At 40.8% G+C, this 20,637-nt stretch overlaps 1 protein-coding gene across 1 annotated transcript in view; it reads left to right on the top strand.

Annotated features, from left to right (window-relative positions):
- The window catches only part of MCUB (mitochondrial calcium uniporter dominant negative subunit beta), a 111,887-nt gene extending 91,434 nt beyond the window's left edge, over nucleotides 1-20,453 (top strand). The window contains 6 exon segments of the mRNA XM_047857594.1: nucleotides 3,413-3,517; nucleotides 15,501-15,661; nucleotides 17,305-17,508; nucleotides 18,311-18,427; nucleotides 20,237-20,268; nucleotides 20,270-20,453. Of these exon segments, the coding sequence (XP_047713550.1) occupies nucleotides 3,413-3,517; nucleotides 15,501-15,661; nucleotides 17,305-17,508; nucleotides 18,311-18,427; nucleotides 20,237-20,268; nucleotides 20,270-20,312 (662 nt within the window). The 3' untranslated portion in view covers nucleotides 20,313-20,453.
- The last annotated feature ends 184 nt before the right edge of the window (nucleotides 20,454-20,637 follow it).

The raw sequence follows: 20,637 nt of genomic DNA, 5'->3' as shown, positions 1-20,637 counted from the left end.
GTTAGATTTTGTATTTGGGATTTTTCTTGTTTCTTGAGATAGGCCTGGATTGCAATGTATTTTCCTCTCAGGACTGCCTTTGCTGCGTCCCAAAGCGTTTGGATTGTTGTATTTTCATTTTCGTTTGTTTCCATATATTTTTTAATTTCTTCTCTAATTGCCTGGTTGACCCACTCATTCGTTAGTAGGGTGTTCTTTAACCTCCATGCTTTTGGAGGTTTTCCAGACTTTTTTCTGTGGTTGATTTCAAGCTTCATAGCATTGTGGTCTGAAAGTAAGCATGGTATAATTTCAATTCTTGTAAACTTATGAAGGGCTGTTTTGTGACCCAGTATATGATCTATTGGAGAATGTTCCATGTGCACTCGAGAAGAAAGTATATTCTGTTGCTTTGGGATGCAGAGTTCTAAATATATCTGTCAAGTCCATCTGATCCAATGTCTCATTCAGGGCCCTTGTTTCTTTATTGACCGTGTGTCTAGATGATCTATCCATTTCTGTAAGTGGTGTATTAAAGTCCCCTGCAATTACCACATTCTTATCGATAAGGTTGCTTATGTTTATGAGTAATTGTTTTATATATTTGGGGGCTCCGGTATTCGGTGCATAGACATTTATAATTGTTAGCTCTTCCTGATGGATAGACCCTGTAACTATTATATAATGTCCTTCTTCATCTCTTGTTACAGCCTTTAATTTAAAGTCTAGTTTGTCTGATATAAGTATGGCTACTCCAGCTTTCTTTTGGCTTCCAGTCGCATGATAAATAGTTCTCCATCCCCTCACTCTCAATCTAAAGGTGTCCTCAGGTCTAAAATGAGTCTCTTGTAGACAGCAAATAGATGGGTCTTGTTTTTTTATCCATTCTGATACCCTATGTCTTTTGGTTGGTGCATTTAATCCATTTACATTCAGTGTTATTATAGAAAGATACGGGTTTAGAGTCATTGTGATGTCTGTATGTTTTATGCTTATAGTGATGTCTCTGGGACTTTGTCTCACAGGGTCCCCCTTAGGATCTCTTGTAGGGCTGGTTTAGTGGTGACAAATTCCTTCAGTTTTTGTTTGTTTGGGAAGACCTTTATCTCTCCTTCTATTCTAAATGACAGACTTGCTGGATAAAGGATTCTCGGCTGCATATTTTTTCTGTCTAGCACCCTGAAAATCTCGTGCCAATTCTTTCTGGCCTGCCAAGTTTCAAAAGAGAGATCAGTCACGAGTCTTATAGGTCTCCCTTTATATGTGAGGGCACGTTTACCCCTTGCTGCTTTCAGAATTTTCTCTTTATCCTTGTATTTTGCCAGTTTCACTATGATATGTCGTGCAGAAGATCGATTCAAGTTACGTCTGAAGGGAGTTCTCTGTGCCTCTTGGATTTCAATGCCTTTTTCCTTCCCCAGTTCAGGGAAGTTCTCAGCTATGATTTCTTCAAGTACCCCTTCAGCACCTTTCCCTCTCTCTTCCTCCTCTGGGATACCAATTATGCGTATATTATTTCTTTTTAGTGTATCACTTAATTCTCTAATTTTCCCCTCATACTCCTGGATTTTTTTATCTCTCTTTTTCTCAGCTTCCTCTTTTTCCATAACTTTATCTTCTAGTTCACCTATTCTCTCCTCTGCCTCTTCAAGCCGAGCTGTGGTGGTTTCCATTTTGTTATGCATTTCGTTTAAAGCGTTTTTCAGCTCCTCGTGACTGTTCCTTAGTCCCTTGATCTCTGTAGCAAGAGATTCTCTGCTGTCCTGTATACTGTTTTCAAGCCCAGCGATTAATTTTATGACTATTATTCTAAATTCACTTTCTGTTATGTTATTTAAGTCCTTTTTGATCAGCTCATTAGCTGTTGTTATTTCCTGGAGATTCTTCTGAGGGGAATTCTTCCGCTTGGTCATTTTGGATAGTCCCTGGCGTGGTGAGGACCTGCAGGGCACTTCCCCTGTGCTGTGGTGTATAACTGGAGTTGGTGGGCGGGGCCGCAGTCAGACCTGATGTCTGCCCCCAGCCCACCGCTGGGGCCACAGTCAGACTGGTGTGTGCCTTCTCTTCCCCTCTCCTAGGGGCGGGATTCACTGTGGGGTGGTGTGGCTCGTCTGGGCTACTTGCACCGTGCCAGGCTTGTGATGCTGGGGATCTGGCGTATTAGCTGGGGTGGGTAGGCAAGGTGCTCGGGGGCAGGAGGGGCAGGCTTAGATCGCTTCTCCTTAGGTGATCCACTTCAGGAGGGACCCTGTGGCAGCGGGAGGGAGTCAGATCCGCTGCCGGAGGTTTGGCTCCGCCGAAGCGCAGAGTTGGGTGTTTGCGCGGATCGAGCAAGTTCCCTGGCAGGAACCAGTTCCCTTTGGGATTTCGGCTGGGGGATGGGCGGGGGAGATGGCGCTGGCGAGCGCCTTTGTTCCCCACCAAACTGAGCTCTGTTGTCAGGGGGCTCAGCAGCTCTCCCTCCCTTTGTCCTCCAGCCTTCCCGCTTTCCGAGCAGAGCTGTTAACTTATGACCTCCCAGACGCTAAGTCGCGCTTGTTGTGGGAACACAGTCCGTCAGGCCCCTCCGCTTTTGCAAGCCAGATTCGGTGGCTGTGCTTGGCCGGCGAGCCGCCCCTCCGCCCCGGCTCCCTCCCGCCAGTCCGTGGAGCGCGCACCGCCTCGCCGCCCTTCCTACCCTCTTCCGTGGGCCTCTCGTCTGCGTTTGGCTCCGGCGACTCCGTTCTGCTAATCCTCTGGCGGTTTTCTGGGTTATTTAGGCAGGTGTAGATGGAATCTAAGTGATCAGCAGGACGTGCGGTGAGCCCAGCGTCCTCCTAAGCCGCCATCTTGCCCCATACCCTCAAAAGTAGGCTTTTAAATGCTACCTGTGTGCCTTACACATTCCACTCAGGGGCACAGCTGTATGTAGCAGATAATGGACTCTGGCTGAGCAGAGGAAGGTGTCAAGCTCTGGAGATTGGCATTTGACAGAAAGCCAGGCTCAGAAGAAGGCAGGAACCGAGGGAGGATGTGAGCAAAATCCAAGTTAGCCTAAGATCCACCTGATGGGCTCCACTCATCTGCACCCCCACCCCCCATGACACCTCCTGTGCTCTGGCTTTGCTGTGAAGAGTTTCCATCTCCCCTGAATCTTCACATGACCTTGGCAGAGACAGTCTCGCCAGGAACATCCACCTGGATCCCAGCTTCCCTGACAGTGAGAAAAGGGAGCACCTGCCTGCTCTGGCTGTCTAGTGTACTCAGAGGTAGAGCAAGAAGGGAGGATTCCCACCCCCCACCCCATGGGAACAGTATTGGGTATTAGCCTCCCAAAAAGAAAATGTCCACTACTGTATTGTAAGGACCTGGGTTAGTATTTTTCTATATGTTGGAAAATGGTTCTTATGTTCTAAAACAAGGACGTAATTTTGCTTTGTGTATTTTCTTTCAGATGGCCGTGAAATTCCAGCTACCACTTTAATGGAAATTTTGCTAATGAATGATTTTAAACTTGTCATTAACAAAATAACATATGATGTTCAGTGCCCTAAGAAAGGTAAGAAACACGACTATGCAACTGTCTTAACATTTCCCTTTAGTGGTGGGACTTTTACAGGGAGTAAGCCTAAGAATCTTTTAAATTAACCAAATGACCAAGAAGGCTTTGGAGAACTGATGCCTAAGGTTTTCTAGCAGGGGTATGAATGATCAGTAGAAGTTGCCCAGCAGGGCTTTTAGTCTCATATACTGTTTTTACACTTCTGAAACTTCACTTTAGGGTCTTGAAATGCTTAATCTGAAATTAAGGCTTAGAAGTAGGCCTGAAAATCATGAATCTAAGTGTGTATTGTACAATGCTTAACTCTTTTCTTAAAAAAAGAGACTTGTTTTTATTTTTTGTTTTTTGTTTTTTTTAGAGTAGTTTTAGGTTTGTCAGCAAGATTGAGCAGATTAGTATACGGTTCCCATATTCTCTCTGTCCCCTGCCCCATAGCCCTCCCCACTATCAAGCACCAGAGTGGTATATTTGTTATATATATCATATATATAATATCACTCAAAGTTCATAGTTGACATTAGGGGTCACTCTTGGGTTTTGAAAAATGTATAATGACATATATCCACTATTATAGTCTCATCTAGAGTAATTCCACTACCCAAAGTCCTCCGTGATCTGCCTGTTCATCCCTCCCTCCCCCCTAACCTCTGGCAACCAGTAATCTTTTTACTGTCTCCATAGTTTTATCTTTTTTTTTTAAGAATGTTCTGTAGTGGGTGTCATATAGTATATAGCATTTGCAAGTTTTTGTGTGTACATAAGTTTTCAGTTCATTTGGGTAAACAGCAAGAAACATGATTGCTGGATTGTATGTTAAGAGTATATTTAGTTTTGTAAGAAACTGACAAACTTTCTTCTAAAATGGCTGTACCGTTTTGCATGCCCATCCAGCAGTGAGAGTTCCTGCTGTTCACATCCGTGACAACCTTTATGGTTGTCAGTGTCTGGGTTTTGGCCATTCTCCTGGGTGTGTAATGATGGTAGCTTATATTTTTAACTTGACTTGCCTAATGGCATATGATTTCACATGCTTACTGTATTCTCTGGTGAGGTGTCTGTTCAAGTCTTTGGCCCATTTTTAAAGCAGGTTGTCCATTTTTTAAATTGTTGATTTAAGACTGCTTCGCATATTTTGGGTAACAATTCATTAGCAGATCTCTCTTTTGCAAATATTTTTTCCCCAGCCTGTGGCTTGTCTTCTCATTCTCTTGGCATTGTCTTTTGTAGGGCAGAAGTTTTAATTTAATGAAGTCCAGTATATCATTTATTTCTTTTATGGTTTGTGCCTTTGGTACATGTAAAAAGTCATCACCATACCCAGAGGCATCTAGGTTTTTCCCAATGTTCTAGGAGTTGTATAGTTTTGCATTTTGAATTAATTTTTGTGAAGGGTATAAGGTCTGAATCTAGATTCTTTTTGTTTGTTTTTGCATGTGAATGTCTAGTTCTTCCAGCACCACTTGTTGAAAAGACTGCCTTTGCTCTATCGTATTGCCTTTGCTCCTTGGTCAGAGATCAGTTGACTATATTTATGTGGGTCTGTTTCTGGGCTCTGTATTTGATTCCATTGATCTGTTTGTTCTTTTACCAATACCATGCTGTCTTGACTCCTGTAGCTTTATAGTAAGCCTTGGAATCGAGGAGTGTCAGTTCTCTGATTTTATTCTTCTTCCATACCAAGTTGGCCATTCTCGGTCTTCTGACCTTAGAATCAGTTTGTTGGTATCCACAAAATATCTTGCTGAGATCTTGATTGGGACTGTGTTGAATGTGTAGATGAAGTTGGGAAGAACTAATATTGTGTCAGTATGGAGTCCTACTTCCCGTGAATGTGGACTAGGTCTTGATTTATTAAACTCTTCTTTGATGTCTTTCACGAGAGTTTTATAGTTTTCCTCATAAAGATTTTGATCATAACTTTTACATTTATACCTAAGTATTTCAGTTTTTTAGGTGCTGATGTAAATGGTAATGTGTTTTTAATTTCCAGATTCCACTCGTTGATGTATGATAAAGTGATTGACTTTTATATCATAACCTTGTATCCTGCAGCTTTGCTATAATTGCTTTTTAGATCCAGCGGTTTTGTTTTGTCGATTCTTTCAGATTTTCTATGTAGACTATCAGGTCATCTGCAAACAAAGACACTTTTATTTCTTCACAATCTGTTCATCTTTTATATCCTTTTTTTATTTACTTGCATTAGCAAGAACTTACAGTGTGATTTTGAAAAAAGTAGTGAGAGGAGACCCCTTGCTTTTTTCCTGGTCTTACCAGGAAAGCTTCAAGTCTCTCACCAATAAATATGATGTTAGATGTTTTTATCAAGTTGAGGAAGTCTCCCTCTATTCCTACTTTGCTAGGGTTTTCATCATGAATAGGAATTGGATTTTGTCAAATGCTTTTCTGCATTTACTGGTATGACCATGTGACTTTTCTTTAGCTTATTGGTGTGATGGATTGCTTTAATTGAAAAGTTGAGGGGCGCCTGGGTGGCGCAGTCGGTTAAGCGTCCGACTTCAGCCAGGTCACGATCTCGCGGTCCGTGAGTTCGAGCCCCGCGTCAGGCTCTGGGCTGATGGCTCAGAGCCTGGAGCCTGTTTCCGATTCTGTGTCTCCCTCTCTCTCTGCCCCTCCCCCATTCATGCTCTGTCTCTCTCTGTCCCAAAAAATAAAATAAACTTTGAAAAAAAAAAAAATTTTAAAAAATAAAAAAAAAAATAAAAAAAAAAAGAAAAGTTGAACCAACTTTCCATTTCTGTAATAAATCCCATTTGATCATGGTGTATAATTGTTTTTATACATTGTTGGATTCAACTTAATATTTTGTTGAGGATTTTTGCATCTTTGTTTATGAGCGATATTGGTCTTTAATGTTCTTGTAATGTCTTTGTTCGATTTTTGCATTAGGGTAATTGCCACATGGAATGAGTTAGGAATTATTCCCTCTGCTTCTATCTCCTGGAAAGGATTGTAGAGGATTAGTATAATTTCTTCTTAAATGTTGAGTAGAATTTGAGTAGAATTCACCAGTGAACCTATCTGGGCCTAGTGCTTTGCATTTTTAAAGGTTATTATTGATTCAATTTTAAAATAGATACAGGCCTATTCAGATTGTCTAGTAGTTCTTGTGTGTGTTTTGGCAGATTGTGTCTTTCAGCGAATGGGTCCATTTAATCTGGGTTATTAAATTTGCAAGCAAGGAGTTATTCATAGTTTCCTTTATTATCCTTTGAATGTTCCTGGGATCCATAATGATGTCCTATTTTTCATTTCTGATATTAGTAATTTGTGTCTTCTCTTTTTTTTGTTGGCCTGTCTAGGATTTTATCAAATTTATTGGTTTCTTCAAAGATATAGCTTTTAGTTTCATTGATTTTCTTTATTGATTATCTGTTCTCAATTTCAATGATTTCTGCTTTGATTTTTATTTCTTCTGCTTACATTGCATTTCATTTGCTTTTTTTCCAAGTGGAAACTTTGGATTAGTGATTTTAGGTGTTTCTTCTTTTCTAATATATGCATTCAGTGCTATAAATTTCCCTCTGAGTACTGCTTTGTTTCATCCTACAAATTTGGTAAGTTGTGTTTTCATTTTCATGTAGTTCAAAATATTGTCTAATTTTTCTTTATTTTTTCTTGGACCCGTGTATTGTTTAGAAGTGTGTTAATTGCCAAATATTTTGAGATTTTCTAGCCATCTTTTTGATTTCTATTTGAATTGCATTGTGGTCTGAGAGCATATATTGTACGATTTATATTCTTTTGCATTTGTTTTGGATATGGCCCCAAGTGAGGCTTATCTTGGTGAATGTTCAATGTGAGCTTGAGAAGAATGTGTATTTTCTGTTTTAGGATGAAATAGTCTATAGATGTTAATTCTGTCTGTATGATTGATAGTACTGTTGAGTTTAGCTGTGTCCTTGATGATATTTTTGTTGGCTAGATTGCTCCATATCTAATAGGTATTAAAGATTCCAACTATTACTGGATTTCTTATCTCCTTGTGGTTCTGTCAGTTTCATATTTTGACACTTTGTTGTTAATTACTAAGCATTAAGGGTTGCTGTGTTTTCTTAGTGACTCTGTTATGTAATTATGTAATGCCTTTTTTATCCGCGACAACTTTCCTTACTCTGAAGTCTGCTGTGTCTGAAATTAACATAGCTACTCTAGCTTTCTTTTTCCTTTATACACGTATATGTATATATATAAAATTTATATCCTATAATAGTTTCATTTAAATATCTATATAAAATTTGTATCCTATAATATATATTAGTTTCAGGTGTACAGCGTAACGATTTAGTATTATATATATTGCAAAATGATCACTGTTAGAAGTCTAAGTTAATATCCATCCATACACCGTTGTTATTTTTCTTCCAACTTGCTTTTGATTAGTGTTAGCATGATACATCTTCCTTCCTCCTTTTACTTTTAATCTATACACGTCTTTGGGTCGCCTGGGTGGCTCAGTTGGTTGGGCGTCTGACTTCAGCTCAGGTCATGATCTCCCCATCCGTGAATTCGAGCCCCGCGTCAGGGTCTGTGCTGACAGCTCAGAGACTGAAGCCTGCTTCGGATTCTGTGTCTGCCTCTCTCTCTGCCCCTTCCCCACTCGCACTCTGTCTCTCTTTCTCGAAAAAAGAAACAGAAAAAAGAAATACGTGTCTTTATATTTAAAGAGGATTTCTTGTAGACAACCTGTAGTTGGGCCTTTGTTTTTGTTTTAAAAAAAAATTTTTTAGGGGCACCTGGGTGGCTCAGTTGGTTAAGTGTCCGACTTCAGCTCAGGTCATGATCTCATGGTTTGTGGGTTTGAGCCCTGCGTTGGGCTCTGTGCTGACAGCTCAGAGCCTGGAGCCTGCTTCGGATTCTGTGTCTCCTTCTCTCTCTGCCCCTCTCCCACTCATGCTCTGTTTCTCTCTCTCAAAATAAACATTAAAAAAAGTTTCAATTTAAAAAAATGTTTATTTAATGTTTGTTCATTTTGAGAGAGAGAGAATATGCACGTGAGTGGGGGAGGGAGAGAGGGAGAGAGAGAGAATCCCAAGCAGGCTCCGTGTTGTTAGCGCAGAGCCCAATAAGGGGCTTGATCCCAGGACTGTGAGATCATGACTTGAGCCACAGTCAAGAGTCAGACGCTTAATGGACTGAGCCACCCAGGTGCCCCAGGCCTTGTTTTTTAATCTAGTCGAATCTGTCTTTTAACTGGTGATTTAGCCCATTGATATTTAAAAGTGATTATTGCTATATTTGATTAATATCTGTCATATTTTTATTGTCTATTTTTTGACCCTTTATTCTTAATTTTGTCTTCCAGTCTTTGTCTGCCTTTTGTGGTTTTAGTTGAGCATTTTATGATTCCATTTTCTTTTGTAGCATATCAGTGATGCCTTTTTACTTTTTTTAATGGTTGCCCTAGATTTTGCAATATACATTTACAATTAATCCAAGTCCTCTTTCTTCCTTTCCTTTCCTTTCCTTTCCTCTTTTTTCTTTTCTTTTCTATTCTATTCTATTCTATTCTATTCTATTCTATTCTATTCTATTCTATTCTATAAGTAATCTCTGTCCCCACTATGGAGCTTGAATTTACAACTCCCGATTTTCACACTCTACAAACTGAGCCAGCCAGGAGCCCTTAAATCCACTTTCAAATAACACTAGATACACTGTTTCACAGACATTACAAGTACCTTGTAATAATCATGTGTTTCTAATTCTTTCTTCCCATCCCTTGTCATTCATTTCACTCATATATAAGCTGTAATCATTGAGTATATTTTTACTGCTATTATTTTGAACGGACTGTTTGGTAGACCAATTAATAAGAGAAAGGAAAAATAAATTTTAATTTTATCTTCCCTTATTCCTCCTTTAATGTTGAATTCCTTTATTTGTATAGATCTAGGTTTCTGACCTAATATCATCTTCTTTCCCTTTTAACACTTCTTGCAAGGTAGGTCTACTGGCAACAAATTCTCACAATTTTTGTTTGAGAAAGTCTTCATTTCTCCTTCACTTTTGAAGGATAATTTGGTGAGATACAGAATTCCAGGTTTGTGTGTTTTTTCTCGTGTGCACACAAAACGAACACCCTTTTTAGAATTTCCAAAAGAACAGAAGAGAGTTTTATTCCCGTCCGAGTTAGGACAGCTGCCTGGGTTACATAGCAGAGGGAGCTCTGGCGGAAGAATGTTTGGTGCAGGGTTATTTACATTGTTGGGTTTTTGTTTTTGTTTTTTTTTTTTTTTACATAAAACGTTGCAAATCATTAGACAAAGGACATTTCAGAAAGTTGTTGACCTTAAGTTTCTAGTATATGTGGGGCTGTAGGACTTTCATGTTAGGGGAAACAGGGATTTCTTCCTTTTTCTTTTGTGTTCAGAATGGTCTTTTCGGCTCATTGTCTTTAACGAAGCAGATGTACGATGTGTGCTCAGGGCAGAAATAGAGCCCTTGCTTTGAGGTTTTATCGAGTTATTTTGACCTTGGTAAACATCAGAGTATTGGGCCCAAGACATTAAGTTAAAGATTTCCTTTGTCACTCTCAACACAAAGTTTTTGTTTCCTTCCTGCTTATATAGTTTCTGGGAGAAGTCCGACGTAATTTTTATTTTTGCTCTTCTGTAGGTAAGGTGAACACCTTTCCTCGGGTTCCTTTCAAAGTTTTTTTCTATATCTTTGGTTTTTACCTTGCCTTACAATTTTTTGTTGAAAGCCAGACACGATGTGTTGGGTGGTAGAAACTGAAGCATGTACGTCTTTCGTGTGAGGTTTTACGTGTCTCTGGCTAAGAGATGGTTTACTGTTTACTGTAGCTGGAGGTATCAGAGGCTTGAGTTTCTTCTAGTGTCCTTGTTTTTCTCTTCCCTGTTGCCTTTGAGTTTCCCTAGAAATTCTTTCTTAGGGTCTGTGCCTTGCACAGCATTGTAGCCCTGTTGACGTGGTGGAAAGGTATTGGGGGTGGGTGGAGTAGCCTTCTATAAACTTAAGATTGAATCTCTGGTATTTTATTGGGCTGCAGTTCCTAGGCTGCAACCTTCAGAAGAGTTTCTTGGCCTTTTTATTTTTTCCTTCCCGTATGTGTGAAAGGAAGGCTAGATTGAGCGGGAGTTGGCTCATGACCCTTCTTCCAAGCAAGATAAGGCTCTGGTAGAGTCTGTGCTGTGGGCAGAGTAGTGCTCAGCGCTGTTTCAGAATGTTTCTTTTTGCCTTCTCCCTGCTCTGAGCACCAGGTTATGTGTGATCTCTGACCTTCTCTATGGGAACCTGGTGGGGCTCCTGGAGGTAACACTCATAAATGTGTGTGAGTTTTTATTTCTCAAACCCGTCAGCATTGAGCCTCCAGTAATTCACCAGTTGTGGCTTTTTTTTTGTTTTGTTTTTTTAATGTTTGTTTATTTCGAGAGAGCACTCAAGTGGGGAGAGGGATTAGAGAGAGGGAGAAATCTTTTTTTTTTTTTTTTTTACTGTTTTATTTTTATTTTTTGAATTTATATCCAAGTTAGTTAACATATAGTGTAATAATGGTTTCAGGACTAGAATTTAGTGATTCATCACTTACATATAATACCCAGTGCTCATCCCAACAAGTGCCCTCCTTAATGGTTCTCGCCAATTTAGCCCACCCCCCAACCCAACACTCCTCCAGAAACCTGTTTGTTCTCTGTATTTAAAAGTCTATTATGGTTTGTCTCCCTGTTTTTATATTATTTTTGCTTCCCTTCCCTTATTCATCTGTTTTGTATCTTAAATTCCTCATATGAGTGAAGTCATATATTTTTCTCTGACTGACTTCGCTTAGCATAATACCGTCTAGTTCTATCCATATGGTTGCAAATGGCAAGATTTCATTCTTCTCTCCTTTGTGTGTGTGTGTGTGTGTGTGTGTGTGTGTGTGTGTGTATGTGTGTATACATACACACATACACACACACACACACACACACACCCCACATCTTTTTTATCCATTCATCCATCGATGGACACTTGGGCTCTTTCCATACTTTGGCTATTGTTGATAGTGCTGCTATAAACATTGGGGTGCATGTGCCCCTTTGAAACAGCATACCTGTATCCCTTGGATAAATGCTTAGTAGTGCAATTGCTAGGTTGTAGGGTAGTTCTATTTTTAATTTTTTGAGGAACCTCCATATTTCTTTCCAGAATGGTGGTAGCACCAGTTTGTATTCCCACCAGCAGTTGCAAAAGGGCTCCTCTTAGGGAGAGAGAATCTTAAGCAGGTTTCATGTTCAGTACAGAGCCAGATGCAGGGCTCCATTCCACAACCCTGAGATCCTGACCTGAGCCAAAATCAAGAGTCAGACCCTTGACCAACGGAGCCACCCAGGTGCCCCTACCATTATGTTTAAGTGTTCCTGCCAGTATTGGCTTCAGAGACTTCTGTTCTGGGTAAGCTGTGACCACAGACTCTTGAGCACAGAAGGAGGGAATTAATAAATCTCTGCCTTAATAAATAGATGACAAAAACAGATCAATAAATAAGGGAAGGCTCTTGTTTTATAGTTAGAGTGCTAAGTGCTGACTGGTAAATGTGGGAGTGCTGCTGGAATCAAAAAGTCATCATATTATAGCCAGATTCTCTAAATTCTGCATCAGCCAAGAATTAGTAGGTGTGAGTGAGAGTGGGAAGGTGGGGGGAGGGGATTTAGATTAAAAAAATGCTAATAACAACAACAAAAAAATGAGAGTAAGTCACAAGGACACAGGGGGCTGTCACTAATCATTTTCTAATACAGTTTCAACACCTTGGCTCCCATATCCTTGTGACTTGCCCCCATTTAAAAAAAAATTTTTTAATGTCTATTTATTTTTGAAAGAGAGAGAGTACAAGTGGGGATGGGGGGGACTGAGAGAGAGAGAGAGAGAGACAGAATTTGAAGTAGGCTCCAGTCTCTGAGCTGTCAGCACAGAGCCCCTACGTGGAGCTTGAACCCACGAGTCATGAGATCATGACCTGAGTCAAAGTGGGACACTTAACCAACTGAGCCACCCTCAGGCTGAGCACCCTGAGCACCTGAGCACCCTAGGCGCCCCACCCCCATTTGTATTTCAAGCTTTCTGGTATAACTAGATGATCTAGGCTGATCTTGTACCCCAGCATCGGTGTCAGCCATTTCTCTGAAGATTCGTTGAAGAAAAATATATATTTAAAAAAATTTTAATGGTATGTTTGAAAAGTTTATGGGATTTGCAAATACAAACTAGTATAGAGAAATTAAAATGAATCTGTCATTTCAACAATTGTGAACTTCCTTGTGTTAATTCTTTTTAAAGATCAGGGCAGTATTTAACTCCAAAGAGAGAAGGATGGCAAAAGTTGAGAAATACGAAAGTGGAAATTTCCTGTCCAGTGAGTTGCCAGCACTCTGAAAGGTCTTCCGCTTTCTGGGTTGAGTATTTGAGAGCACAAGTGGAAATAAGTGTTTTCAGGGCATCTCTTTGTTCTACTTGACCTTCCCTCCTGCAAACCCCAACATGTCACATAGACTTTAGGTCCAAGTAGACTAAATTATGGCCTCCCTCCTGCCAGCCCATTGGGAGGAGAGCTCTCTGCCTGCCTGGAGGGGCTGTTTGCTGGGATTGAGCTCTGGGGGCAGGGCCGACCTTGGAAGTGTGAGGCCTGGTGCCCCACATCTCTTTGCCCTCGGGTTTACCGGCTGTCTCACTGAACATCGAATCCGACTTGGTCTCACCGTGTGAATTAAACTAACGGGCACAGTGGGTACGGTTGGAAGGAAAATGATAGAGGAATTATGCTGGATTTATAGAAAATTAAGTTTGTAAAGTTATCAGTTTGGGATTTCAATGTATTTGAATTCCATTTCTTTTCTAAAGCATTAGCAAATTTGGATTTGAAAATTCAGGATATGAAAATGAAACCCACATTCACGACACATACAAAAGGAATAAAGAGCTTCTGAAGAAAAAAGAATAATAGTCTCTTATTTTTGGTTTTTGTTAGGAGATGCCACAGAGAAATGTTTAAATTGGTAATACAGCATACGAATTCTTTGGTGCCATTTCTGAAAGACTGTCGCTTGTCATTGGACTCAGATGAACATTTTGTGTTACTCGACAGACTCTCTCTTTGACCAAACTTTGGTCAGGCTCCTCTGAGCCCTCTTCTTGACTAGACCTCAAGCTCGGCCTATAAAAATTGCAGATTGTCTACACAAATGATTCTGTTCTCCCCAAATACCCCGCCACTCCTCCCACCCTGAGAGACTTGAACAAACACCAGCATAGTTTCTAACAACTTAAGCCCGTATCCCTAGGATTATGACTACAGCCCTCTTAAAATGCTTGCATGAGAAAGCGCAACAGTGCCCGGAGAACTCCCTGTTTGCTCAGGGAAAACCTGGCCATAGGCAGATCGGTCCCTGAACCCCCTCTTCTAGCAGTTACTTGAGAAAGCTTGGAATCCTTTCTCTACACCTTGGAAGTGTACAGCTTCTGTCTCTCAGAACTGTTTTCTCAGGGACCCGAGAAACTACTCTTTGACATGCAGACGTTCAAGGAAGTGACTCTTGCTCTCAGTCCCGGCTCGGTGGGTGCCTTGCCCTGACTTGTACACTGCCTTTTGTTTGTTTCTCTTTTGAATAAGTGCCAGCCAACAACCCAAATGGCCTAGTCACCTTAACCAGCCATCTCCATGCCCAGTTTTTGTGGATTTCCACTTCCTGGACTCTGCTAGCTTAAGCCCCTGGTGTTCCCCTCCCTCCCTGCAAACGCCCAGCCACCTCTCCACAGATAGAAGTTGACTGAGTTGAGTTCACCCTGGGCTCTCTTCCTTATTGCGGTAGTTACTGAATAAAATCTATCCATGTCACTTTATTTAGTGTCTGGCCTTGTTTGCCCCTGATACACTCCACAGCTTGGGACAGAATTGTACCCCATCTGTACCTTTCCTCTGTATGCAGACCTTTTAAATGTCAGTACTTTCTTCCTCAAAACAAAAGGGCTCTGACTGTTCTGCAAAGCTCAGAAGCCTGGAAGGGAACTTCTACTTTTCATTTCTTCTTGGCAGCTTTAGTTTGGAATGTAGAAGGGATTAAAGACCACAACAGAGTTTTGAAGGTGGTGGATGGAAATGGGAGGGAAGTAACTCGAGGACTCTGCTGGCAGGCCCTGGAGACTCACTGGGCTGGTCCTGACTCTCCACAGTCATAAACCTCCCTGGCTCCTCGAGTGTGCTGCTGGTGGGCGGGTCCGTCTGCTTGTTCTCGCCTGTCCCCCACCTCCAGTTCTCTTCCAGTGCTGGGGAACAAGTATAACCCTCAGAAAAGGGGCATCACAGCCCAGCCGTGTGGGAGCTTACAGATCCACAGAGGCGGCAGAATCAAGAGAAATCTATAAGCAAAAGAACTTTATTAAAACTCGTTCTCCGTATGAACCTCCTTTCAGATCTGCATCTTGTTGAAAAAAACTTACACTTTACTTTTCAAATGTATATCATACTTTTGTTTACACGTTAGTACCCCAGCTCCCCTCCCCTGTGGATCCTAAAATAACTTTTGGATAGATGGTTGGGGCTTGAGGGGAGGGATCTTAGATTGAACTCAGGTATAGAGATGAGTCCATAAACTATAAAGGGTTACAAACTGAGGTGAGGCCTTCACCTGGATTCTGGTAGACGGATACCTTACTTTTCCTGTATGAAGATTTTTAAAGAAACAGCAAAGTCCTATTACAAAAGAAAAAAAGAAAAGACCGAAACATAATGAATTTTAAACCTACTGTCTGGTAATTTATCATCCCAGACTGTCTTTCTGTGGGAGAGACCAAAGGAATCACGGGAGACGGGAAGAAAGGCCAATACCGAATGCCTCCCTCGGAGCTGGAGTGCCCAGGTGGCCAGCCACAGGCACTCAGATTTGGTTCCCTACACTCAGAGACCCTGAAGGAAAAAAATGTGGTGACTGCCTATGTTTCCCTTGTCTCTTCTCAGAAAAACTGAGTATGGAGCATGCCGCCGACATGGAAAATGTGAAATCCTTGGTTCACAGACTGTTTACAGCTTTGCATTTAGAAGAGTTTCAGAAAAAGAGAGAGCACCATTTACTGGAGAAAATTGACCACCTGAGGGGACAGCTGCAGCCTCTTGAACAGGTTAGGAAGCATCACGGTTGAGTCGATTGAGTGCGTGCCACGTGAGCATTTTTGCGAATGCTCCACGTACGCTCATTTTCTCCTTTGATCCTCATGAGCCTGCGCCTTTGGTAGTGTTATCTTTGCCATTCTCGAGATGAGGAAACTGGGGCCGCCAGCGCACGTGGCAGATACATGGCAGAGCCAGAACATGAACTCCGGTGGCCCGGCTGGAGCCGCCATCTTTAACTCTGTGCTGTGCTTCCTCTCCAAGGCCCCGGTGTCTCTGTAAATGAGTAGAGTGGGTGCGGGGATGCACTAGCTGTAGCACCACCAGTTTCTTTTTGGAGGCGAATAGGCCCCGGGCCGCAGCTCTGCTTAACAGATTTACAGCCAGAGGTTAGCGATGGCCTCCTCACATCTGAAGGTAATCACTGGTGGAGAAAAAAATAACTTTTGGGGGAAGAACAGGCAGGAGTCTGTACCTTTTAATTTAAGGGAAGAAACGGCATCTTTTAAACCTTGGATCCCACTTGCGATTTTTAAAAATGGGTGGGTGGCTGTGTATCTTTGTATCTGAATAGGAAGTTTCTGGAAATAAAAGAAACTTTTAACTGCGTCCTCTAAGATACATGTGCCCATGTATCGAGGGGTTGGCAGAGAGACTTTTTATTTGTTGGATTGTGTACCCACATTTTTATTTTTTAAAAAGTTGGTGATATATTGTATCAAGATTTAAAAATCTAAAAAGGTGACCAGCGGGAGGTTTTCCTCCTCCTAGCATATCCCCCCACCCATGAGTCATTTTAGATTTCCTTTATCTGTATATCCACAAGTACAAATAAATTATCTTGTTCCTTTCTTCAGAAAAGGGCATATGCTATTACATATTATTCTTCCCTTTTTTCACTAACGGTGTATCCTGGAAAGATCTCCATCTATGTACATGGAGAGCTTCCTCACTATGGCTACGTAATAGCTTGGATATATAGATATATGGATCATTGTCACTCTTTTACCCTTAAGAATCTGTAATGAACCATGCGTGCACAAGTATATCTATAAGCTGCATTCCTAGAAGTGAAATTGCTGGGTCAGAGAAAATAGGCATGTAATTTTAGGTTTCAGAGGAGAACGTCTTGAGTTTTTCATCGTATACCCTTCTATACTATTTAATTTCTCCCCCTACAAGTAGGTATTACCTTTATAATTTATTTTATTTTATTTTTTTTTTTTAATTTTTTTTTTTTTCAACGTTTATTTATTTTTGGGACAGAGAGAGACAGAGCATGAACGGGCGAGGGGCAGAGAGAGAGGGAGACACAGAATCGGAAACAGGCTCCAGGCTCTGAGCCATCAGCCCAGAGCCCGACGCAGGGCTCGAACTCACGGACCGCGAGATCGTGACCTGGCTGAAGTCGGACGCTTAACCGACTGCGCCACCACCCAGGCGCCCCAACCTTTATAATTTAAAAAGTGACTCATTAATGAGCTGATTTAGAAATAAGTGATCACTCATTAATGTGTATGTTTCATAACCTGTTCCTAAATCAGACCTCTTTAAAGTGGTGCAGATACATACTATTTTACTTTTGTTCCTTCTGCTTTTATTTCCTCTTACGTTGGTGCACTGTAAATTGAACTAAGCCGTTTTTCCCCTTCAGATAAAGGCTGGAATCGAAGCTCGCTCAGAAGCCAAAACCAGTGGACTTTTGTGGGCTGGATTAGCATTGCTATCCGTTCAGGGCGGGGCGTTGGCCTGGCTCACTTGGTGGGTGTACTCCTGGGATATTATGGAACCAGTGACATACTTCATCACATTTGCAAATTCCATGGTCTTTTTTGCATACTTTATAGTCACTCGACAGGTGAGTAGTTTGTTAGGAAAATGGTAAGTTTAGGACATGTTTTGCAAATAATTTTTTCTGCAACTCAAATAATGAGTGATAAATCCTTTTTATTTACTGAATTGCTCTCTGAGTTTTTATCAGCTGATAAATTTTATTGCTTTTCATGAGAATAGAGATTTGTATACAGCATGGAGAAACTATAACCTCTATAGGGAAATAGTACAGCCCACAAATTTCTTTTCTTTTTTTTTTTAAGTTGATTTGAGAGAGAGGGAGAGAGCAGGGGAGGGGCAGAGAAAGAGAGGGAAAGAGAGAATCCAAAGCAGACTCCAGCCATCAGCACAGAGCCCGATGCGGGGCTCGAACTCACAAACTGTGAGATCATGACCTGAGCTGAAATCAAGAGTCGGACACTTAACTGACTGAGCCACCCAGGCTCCCCCACAAATTTCTCTATTGAGATAAACACATCAAACTTTTTTCTCTGTCTTTATTTTATAAATAAAATTGAATACGTATTGCAAAAACACTCAGTAACTTTAGCTTTATTACATGACTATTTTGCCAAAACAGTTTCTTTTGCTCCTTTCTGTCCCAATATGTGTGATTTCTTTTCTCAGCTTGCTTGCTTTTGAAAGCAGCAGCTGATCTCAAGCAAGACAAAATGTTTAACTCGTGTTGCCTTATGCTTGCTCTGTTGGCCACTGCAAATATTTTACTCATCTGCCGCCTTTTGCTTTAGTGTTGCTAAGGCAAGTATCTTTCTTGCAGAGACATTATGTTCATTTAAAACATGTTCTTTTTTTGTTTTTCCTTTTAGGATTATACTTACTCAGCTGTTAAGAGTAGGCAGTTTCTTCACTTCTTCCATAAGAAATCAAAGCAACAGCATTTTGATGTGGTGCAGTACAACAAGTTAAAAGAAGATCTTGCTAAGGTACTTTAATGCAGATACAACATCTTCTAGCTGGTCTTATTTGGGAGCCGGAACTTAGTATGGGGGAAATACAAGTTAAATCTTGGTCCTCAATAGACTTCTGTGTACCGTGCTTTGCTCAGTGAAAATGTTGACCAGTGTGATGCTGATTTCATATCCTAGGGTTTTGTTCTCGACTCCTGTATTCTACATGAGGATAGCTTTTAATGGGTATGGGGAAGTGTCTTAAATGACTTTGAGATAGTAAAATAATAGTTTTCAATAGCGGTGTTATTTCTGTTCACTCTCTGAGTGTGTGTTTTTAAAGAAAACAGTCTGATATCAAGCTCAACTTTCAAGAACATAAAAGAAAGTAGACTTTTAGGAAGGTGAAGACTGATAAAGAATTTTAAGCTTCTTGAGGCACTTGTAAAAAAAAAAAAAGCTTCTCCTTAAAAATGGAAGATTCAATATGGTATTCGTCCTTTCATCTTTTCCATCTTTCCGGTGAGAAAACAGAGGTGCTTAGTTACTTGCCCAGGTATACACTGTTAGAAAGTGGAGAAACCAAGGTATGAATCCAGAAGTTTGACACTGGAGCCTGTACTTTTAAGTCTTCCACACCATACATGTCTCAGGCAGCTTTTATCTCTGGCCTACCAGCAGACTCCTTAGTTTTGTTCAGATGGTAGCTTTCAACATGTTTACTAGATTTTTGATTTTTCGTAGTAATTTTAGAGGAAAAGTTTTGGTAAAAATCTCTTTCCATTGCTCAGTGCATGCTCATTTAATAGCCAGTATTCATAATATCTCTTGTTATCTGTACCTTCTAAACTACTCATCCCTCAAATTAAAAAATACAGATCTATCGATCTATATATTTCTACGTAGATATATATAGATCGATAGGTAGATCGATAGATTGATAGATATAGATAGTCCTGGAATTAAATTTGTAAGTCAAGAATTGGAGATAACCTTTAAATAATTTTTTTATGTCTTTATTTTGAGAGGGTGCATGCACAAGCCGGGGAGGGGCAGAGAGGAGGAGAGACACAATCCGAAACAGGCTCTGTGCAGTCAGTGCAGAACCCCATGTGGGGCTCGGACTCACGAACCGTAAGATCGTGACCCAAGCCGAGATCAATAAGCGTCTGACTCTTACCAAGAGTCGGTAAGCGTCTGACTCTTGGTTTGGGCTCAGGTCACGATCTCACGGTTCGTGAGTTCGAGTCCCGCATTGGGCTCTGTGTTGGCAGTGCAGAGCCTGCTTGGGATTCTCTCACCCTCCATCTCTGCTCCTCCCAACTTTCTGTCTCTCTCTCTCAAAATAAATAAACAAAATTTTTTTTAATTCTGTAAAATCACTACTTGGGAAAAATACAACGATTTTATTTTTATTTAGTGTACAGTCTTACATTTGAATGATCTAATCCAAGAAGCCTAAGGGATGTTCTTCCAACTAGTTCATGGCAGTGGGCACTTAGGATTTAGAGTAGTACCTGTGAAGTATTTTTTTTAGGTAATAAAGTTGAGGAAAAAGGGAGATTGATAGGTCACAAAGTGGTTTTCTTTTCAGATAAACAGAAAAACCATTATAAAGGGACAATGAACATAGTAAGAACTTGAAGGATGTATCAAAACCTTAAGTTCCTCTTTTCTAAAGGGTCCCTATTCACTGAAATACTGTAGACATTTGCCACTAGTCATCATAAATGTTTATTAAGCTAAGGATACACTAAATTTACATATACATTTACTCCTCTCATGCAGTAATGCCCTGTTTCTCATTCTCTCTGATCACGTACTTTTTCTTTTTCCCATTGACAGGCTACGGAATCCCTGAAACAGGTGCGCCACTCACTGTTTGCGAATGCAAGGAGAGAAAGTCCATGAAAAGAATTGATCTTACATTTCTAAATGTTATTAAATTTTTCCGGTTATGTGTTGATTCTGCAACTTAGAAACTGGAACTTTGAGTCCCTTAGTTCCTTTGGATTTGATCGTTTCAATCTCTTTTGTTAATTAAAAAAAAAATGTGAACATAGGTATTCTTTGAAGTTCTCACTTGAGATTTTTGGTTTGTGGATTCGCGTGACTTGTCCGGGATTAATGCGGGGAGGAGCTTGGACGCGCCCATCAGAGTCCGAGCAGCTGCCACTGTAGTCAGGTACTTGAGCTAAGAGTCCTTGTCCGTCTGGGTTGTGTTCATTCTCCTGCAGAGGAGTGGT

The sequence above is a fragment of the Prionailurus viverrinus genome, chromosome B1, assembly GCF_022837055.1.
Source record: "Prionailurus viverrinus isolate Anna chromosome B1, UM_Priviv_1.0, whole genome shotgun sequence".
NCBI classification, from domain to species: domain Eukaryota; kingdom Metazoa; phylum Chordata; class Mammalia; order Carnivora; family Felidae; genus Prionailurus; species Prionailurus viverrinus.
This window is presented reverse-complemented; position numbering and strand designations above follow the sequence as displayed.